Raw genomic sequence first — 7,500 nt, 5'->3', positions numbered from 1 at the left:
TAGTTATGATTACGATGACGACGACGATGACGAACCTGGATTGAATTCTACCTCCAGCAGACCGCTCAGCTCTTTGCTAGTGTACAGTATCTTCACTAATTCCTATAATGATGATGACGACGACGATGATGATGACGATTGGGACGATGATGATGATTGCACCAGCAATAAAACCATCATCAGCATCACACTAGCTTCTTCATCATCATCATCAACACCATCATCATCATCACCATCATCATCAGCTTCATCATCATCATCATCAACACCATCATCATCAACACCATCATCATCATTAACACCATCAACATCATCATCATCAACCTACGCACATTGCTGTATACATTCTTCTTCATTGGCGTGACCTCCAGAACTGATGATGATGACGATGACGAAGATGATGATGACGACGAAGATGTCCACAATCTGACCGTGTCGTCATTCCCGCACGTGATGAAGCAGTTAGCCAATAGCGACGAGGGAAATAATGACGTCACCGATGAGGACGACGTGGAGGAAGATGTATGTGGAGTTTTTTTTTCCGGAAATACCTGGAAGTATATATATACAACACGAATAGTATAATTCGTGTACAATTTTGTGTACAAAATGAAAGTAAATAGCCATAAAAATGCGTATAATAGCTATGAACACGAACACAGTACCCATCCTGATTGGTGTCCGAAAAATTCATCATGGGGTAAAATTCATCGTGGTGTAAAATTCATCATGGGGTAAAATTCATCGTGGGGTAAAATTCATTGTGGGGTAAAATTCATTTGAGACTCATTTTGAAATTTGTCGAAATTAATTGAAACGAGTCGAAATGTGAATTATTTTCGAAAGTTCATTAATAGACTGTTGACTGAAAGGCAGTATTGACGAAGGTCAGGAATCGAACCTAACACCAACAGCTGTACCAATTAATCGATAAATTAATTAATTAATTAATCCGAATAATGAATCAATTTCGGCAATTAATTGACGAATTAGACCGAATGGTGAATAGATTTCGGCATCTCAACGATTAAACGATAGCTAGCAATTAGTATCATATTGCACGATAGGAATTGAACCTACCGTAGCTGGCCACCCACAACCACCAACGATAATCTAAGTAAACGAATTCGGGTTCGATTATCAATTAATTAATTGAACGGCCTCGCAAATATTTCCGCTCCGAACTTCAATACCTTATAACAATACCGCAATGAATTATCCACTATGAATTTTCCCCCCTCGATAAATTTTCCCCCCTCGATGAATTTTCCCCCCTCGATGAATTTTCTCACGATGAATTTTCCATGATGAATTTTCCCAGGATGAATTTTTCGTAACTCATCATCATCATCTTCATCATCGTCTTCATCATCCTTTACAATTCTCTAACTTCAACATCTACTTAATTATGCTGGTTTTATGAAAGATATCTGGCGGATCTGTGCTACAGAAGTCGGGTTTGGATACATAGGAGTGTATCTTATATGGATACATAGCTGGTTGGTTTGTACTATCGTCATCATCAACATCATCATCATCACAATCTCCGCCACCATTATCACCATCACTATCATCATCATCATCGAAACTAACCTCCAGGCCCCAAACCGGACCACTGTGAAAGAGAAATGACCTAATTTTGGCGACCTTTTTGAGGTCACTGACATCCCAAACGTAGAAGCTGTGGTCATTGTAGAGGCAGGTGAGGCGTTTGTTGCTGTCGTCGAAGCGAACTGCTATGACATCAGGGTGACGCTGCTGTTGCCTGGCTGAATCGCCCTCTCTGTGATTGGTTGATTGGTCGGTTGGTTCGTCGTGATGATTGGTTGATTGGTCGACTGGTTCGTAGTGATGATTGATTGATTGGTCGACTGGTTGGTTGAGTGGATGACAGATAAATAGATGAAAGGATGGATATATAAATGAATGAATGAATGAATGAATGAATGAATGGATAGACGGATGAATGAATGATAAATGAATGATTGGTTAAACGAGCAAAGTAATCTGACTAAACAAATCCCCGCCAAACACACCAAAAAAACACCCAACCGAAACAACTTACTCATGGCCACTGAGTGGCGCTCTACCACCACCACCACCAGCATTGATATCATGATGCAGAGCCACATCCACTCCAAGCAGGTGTGGCAGCGGCAGAGTGGCGATGTAGTTGAGTGTGGTAGCGCTGAAGATGCGTATGATGCCGTTCGAACAACCAATGAAGATGAATCGCTCGTCAGAGGAAATGGCGTTTGCCTTGTCAGTCTAAACAGTGTCGGGTGATATTCGGGGTAAAGTTTAAAAAATCGACCACCCAAAAAAAGATACTAAATAACTTACTCTGAGGGAAACCCATTTCGTAAGGACCCTCTTATCGTTAAACTCGCAAAGTTTTCCGCTATCTGTGATGGAGTACACGTTGGCAGACTGCACTCCCACGCCACAGCAAACAGCTGAGAATAGATTGTTCTGGTGCTCGCCTGTCGTTGTTGTTGTAGCAGCAGCAGCTGTAGTAGCAGCAGCAGCAGTAGTAGCAGCAGCAGTAGTAGTGGCAACAGTAGTAGCAGCAGCAGCAGTAGTAGTAGCAGCAACAGCAGTAGAAGTAGCAGTAGTATAGTAGTAGTAGAAGCAGCATCAACAGTAGTAGCAACAGCAGAATTAGTAGTTGTAGCCGCAGTAGTAGCAGCAATATCAGCAGTAGCAGTAGTAGTAGCAGCAGTAAGGTCAGTAGCGTCGGGAGCCACATGGTTAGTAGCAATAGCGGCAGTAGTAGCAGTAGTACATTTTGTGGCTTTCGTTATTATGGTATTTATTTATAAATGGAATGAAATTCTCACCTAATATTCCGTTCCTACCTAGAAGTGGTAGGGTTTCAGTCTTGATCTAATGGTGATGAGAATGATAATAACAATAAGAATAATAATCATCATCATAAACATCATCATCATCATTACGATCATTACCACATTCATCCTCATCATCATCGTCATCACAATCATTACTACATTCATCATCATCACAATTATTACCACATTCATCATCATCATTATCATCATTACAATCATTACCATATTCATTATCATCATCATCATCATCACAATCATCATCATCATCATCATCATCACAATCATTACCACATTCATCATCATTACAATCATTACCACATTCATTCATCATCATCACCACAGTCATCATCATCGTCGTCGTCATCATCACCATGATCTACCTTAGATTTACTGGCGTCCAGGTACCAAAACTTCACGTGCCTACTTCCAACCGTAACAAACATACTCCCATCTTCCGAAAATGCCACGTCGGTCACCTTGGCAACCATTATAATTATTTGTTTTAATTATTCGTTGTTATTATTATTTATTATTATTTATTATTATTAATATTTATTATTATTGTTATAAATAATATTATTGATATTATCATTATTATTATCACGTGATTAGTTGAGTAAATTTAACCATAGCCACAAAAAATCCCAACATCATCATCAAAAAGCATCTCCACAGTTACTTCTAACACAACTACAAATACTACAGCTGCTGCCGCTACTACTAATACTACTACTACTACTACTACTACTAATACTACTACTATTACTACTACTACTACTACTACTAATAATAATAATAATAATAATAATAATAATAATGATAATAATAATAATAATAATAATAATAATAATAATAATAATAATAATAATAATAATGGGAACATCTTTTATTTTTCACCATAAAAAACATACAATGATAAAAATATATATATATATATATAAGTTAATGTTAATTAAACAATGCGCAATGATAAAATTTGTAAAAATTGTATAAAATAATATTAGAGGTTAAGACCATTTTGCTCATTGTGAAGTTAAGTGCAGAACGGTGAAATATATTTAATTAGAATCATAGCTTGTTATGATAATAATAATGATGATAATAATGATAATGATAATAATGATAATAATGATAATAAAAACCTTAGAGGCGACTTTGTTACTTGCCACCTTGATGTTGGTCCTCCAGTTCCAGACATTCACCACCATGTCATGGTGGTAGCCAACTGACACCACGTACTTCAGGTTGGGTGAGAAAGCCTGGTGACGATGATGACGATGATAATGATGATCTCGGTGATGATGATGATGGCCAGAATGATGATGACGATGATAATGATGATCTCGGTGATGATGATGATGGCCAGAATGATGATGACGATGATAATGATGATCTCGGTGATGATGATGATGGCCAGAATGATGATGACGATGATGGAATGGTGATAACAGCCTATTGAAACTATGGATATGAAAATTAGGCGGAAATTCTGATGACGATGGCGACGATGATGACGTCAACGACGACGATGATGACGTCAACCATGATGATGATGATGATTGATGATGATGTTTCCTGATAATGATAAGCACTAACCACACATCCCACCCCGAACTTGTGGCCGATAAACTCGGCTGCCTGCACCCCTTCTTCCAGGTCCCACACCCTCACAGCCGGCTGGTGGCCGCTCTGCCGATGAAGTGATGAAAGAGTGAATGGAGGGAAAGATATTTAGCAACTCTAACCATAACCATAATCCCATTACAATCCCAATCAATCCCATTACAATCCCGATCAATCCCATTACAATCCCGATCAATCCAATTACAATCCCGATCAATACCATTACAATCCCGATCAATATCATTACAATCCCAATCAATCCCATTACAATCCCGATCAATCCCGTTACAACCCCATTACAATCTCGATTTCAATCCGTAGCTCACCTCTCCAGTAACTAGGTACTTGCCGTCTTTGGAGTAGGCCAGGCATGTTAGTGATTTTTTGCAGACGTTTATCAAATGCTGTATTTGCTTGTTCTTCTTCGGATTGTATATCACAACCACACAACTAATCGCGACGACGACGACGGTGGTGGTGGCGGTGATGATAACAGCGATGTTGGTGGTGATAATAATGATGTTGGTGGTGATAATAGTGATGTTGGTGATAGTAGTGATGTTGGAGTCAGGAGCGGGTCTTAACAGCGTAGACGGGGGGGTGGGCCAAAAATTTAAAAATTTTGAAATTTGACAGAGGGCCAAGAAACTAACCAAAATTTGTACCAGTTTGGCTAAAATTAGACTAGTGACATTCTTAATAGTTCATCACGTCAATTTTTGATAGATTTCTCATCATAAACTCTGTTCTTCTTAATTATTAAATGAAAATACTGTTCATAATGTTCTTAAATCTATATCAGCAACACATTCACAAAAAAAACGCTATAGCGTGTGTTCAGTAATACATGATGTTAACAAACCGGTCGATTCAAGATACTTACTATAGATCAAAAACGCCGAGATTCACATTGGCAAATTATACATTTTTATGCTCTGGATGTTGAGTTACAATGTGAATCTAGTAAGAAACTACCAGAAGTTATTTAACTATATCAGCGCAACATTCCCAAAATTATTATAGTGTGTATTTCGTAATGATTGTGTCCAATACTTGTGTACTTTTCGCGTCTAAGAACTGATTTTTACCGACTTCTAATAGCAACAATGCTCACGATGGGGAGGGCCATGGCCCGCCCTTTCGGCCCCCTACATCCGCCACTGGATTGAAACGATGATGACGATGGCGGTGATGTGATGATGGTTCTAGTGTAAAATTATTGAGAAAATTATAAAGATGACGATAAACCAAAAAACTGAGTATACACTAAAAATATAAAAAGAGAGAGTGATAGAGAGAGAAACAAAGAGAGAGAGAGAGAGAGAGAGAGAGAGAGAGAGAGAGAGAAAGAGAAAGAAAGAGATAATGAATGCTATTGAACAACAACAACAATAATAATAATAACAACAACAACATTCATAATAATGGTGATGATAATAACAACTATACAATCAAAGTTGATGTACAGCCATAAAACAACGCTAACATTACAAGGTTTCAATAAAAACTAACTAACTAATGGATGGATGGAGGTATGGATGAATGAATGAATGAATGAATGAATGAATGAATGAATGAATGAATGGATGGATGGATGGATAAATAGATGGATTAATTTTATGAATGTAAGAGTGGATAAAAAGAAGGTAAACAAATAATTTGCGAAACAAAAACTAAACTTGATTGAATTATTTTTAAGATTCATTACTTCGTTTTTTCATATATTTATTCCTTAATTCAATAAAATATATATCCATTCACCCCTTTATTCATTCGTTCGTTCGTTCATTCATTCATTCATTCATTCATTCATTCATTCATTCATTCATTCATTCAACCAACATAGCTTAGTAAGAGTAAACTTCATCGCCAGAATTGTAAAGGACGGCCAATATTCATTCATCCATTCATTCATCCATACATTCATTTATTCCTAGATTCATTCATTCACTTATTCATTCATTCATTCACTCAACTAACCCGGCGTAGTAAGCCACATTGCCAGTGTTGCTGTCGACGGCCAAGCCAACGTTCGATGTCACCGTGAGACCGTGCACACTCTCCAACTTTAACTAAATGCATGCATGCATGTTTGTTTGTTTGTGTGTGTGTGTGTGTGTTTATGTATGTATATGTATATATGTATGTGTATGTGTGTGTGTATGTATGTATAAAATCAAATTTTGTAGTACACTAAGAGTACAAAATAGATATGTCTTTAAATGTTTCCTAAACTCAGTTAATGATAAACCAGATAGGCGTTAATTCGATAGGCTGGCTGTTCCAAAAACAACTGCAAAATCTCTATCGGCTGTTTTCAGGTTTCGATCTCTAACATACAGCGTGTTTGAATCAGCAGACCTTAAACACACACGTGATGACATAGATGAAATACATTTATCTTCTAAATATTTCAGAGCCAGACCATTCAAACCTTTAAATACCATCACACCCAACTTGAACATGATTCTTTGTCTAACACGCAGCCAATGCAACTCCTTTAGAATTAGTGAAGCACGATCAAATTTTAATTTGCGGCATACCATTCTAGCAGCCTGGTTCTGAACCATCTGAAGTTTATACAAATGTTTATCAGCTATATATATAGTAGACCTGTATGTATGTATGTATGTATGTGTGTGTGTTTATGTGTGTGTATGTTTGTTTGGTTGTTTGTGTGTATGTTTTGATGGTAAGAATGTGTTTTATGCATCGTAATGTGAAGAATAAATAATATGAACACATAAACATAAAAAAAAACTATCCATTCATGTAAACAAACAAGTGAACAAACAAGTGAACAAACAAGTGAACAAACAAATATACAAACAAGTGTACAAATATATAAACAAATGTACAAACAAACAAACACCCATTTGTATGTTGCAAATAACAACGACGCATACACGTCTTGAGAAGTATTTTCCTTTCAGTTTCATTTGAAACATAAAAAAATCTTCATAAAAAAGCAATTAAAAAAACTAGCACAAAACTTCATCATCGTCTTAATCATCATCATCATCAACAT

At 37.0% G+C, this 7,500-nt stretch overlaps 1 protein-coding gene across 1 annotated transcript in view; it reads right to left on the bottom strand.

Annotated features, from left to right (window-relative positions):
• HELRODRAFT_83852 (hypothetical protein) overlaps positions 1 to 6,538 on the bottom strand; it is a gene marked incomplete at both ends in the record, with an annotated part of 9,050 nt that extends 2,512 nt beyond the window's left edge. The window contains 11 exons of the mRNA XM_009023781.1: positions 36 to 102; positions 333 to 551; positions 1,594 to 1,781; positions 2,100 to 2,259; positions 2,332 to 2,483; positions 2,841 to 2,886; positions 3,230 to 3,325; positions 3,992 to 4,108; positions 4,446 to 4,538; positions 4,799 to 4,922; positions 6,453 to 6,538. Coding sequence (XP_009022029.1) covers positions 36 to 102; positions 333 to 551; positions 1,594 to 1,781; positions 2,100 to 2,259; positions 2,332 to 2,483; positions 2,841 to 2,886; positions 3,230 to 3,325; positions 3,992 to 4,108; positions 4,446 to 4,538; positions 4,799 to 4,922; positions 6,453 to 6,538 — 1,348 coding nt within the window. The remainder of the gene's footprint in view (positions 1 to 35; positions 103 to 332; positions 552 to 1,593; positions 1,782 to 2,099; positions 2,260 to 2,331; positions 2,484 to 2,840; positions 2,887 to 3,229; positions 3,326 to 3,991; positions 4,109 to 4,445; positions 4,539 to 4,798; positions 4,923 to 6,452) is intronic.
• Between the last annotated feature and the right edge of the window lie 962 nt (positions 6,539 to 7,500).

This window comes from Helobdella robusta (assembly GCF_000326865.2).
Source record: "Helobdella robusta unplaced genomic scaffold HELROscaffold_38, whole genome shotgun sequence".
Classification (NCBI taxonomy): Eukaryota; Metazoa; Annelida; class Clitellata; order Rhynchobdellida; family Glossiphoniidae; genus Helobdella; species Helobdella robusta.
Note: the sequence above shows the minus strand (reverse complement) of the source record. Positions and strands in the feature narration are given on the sequence as shown.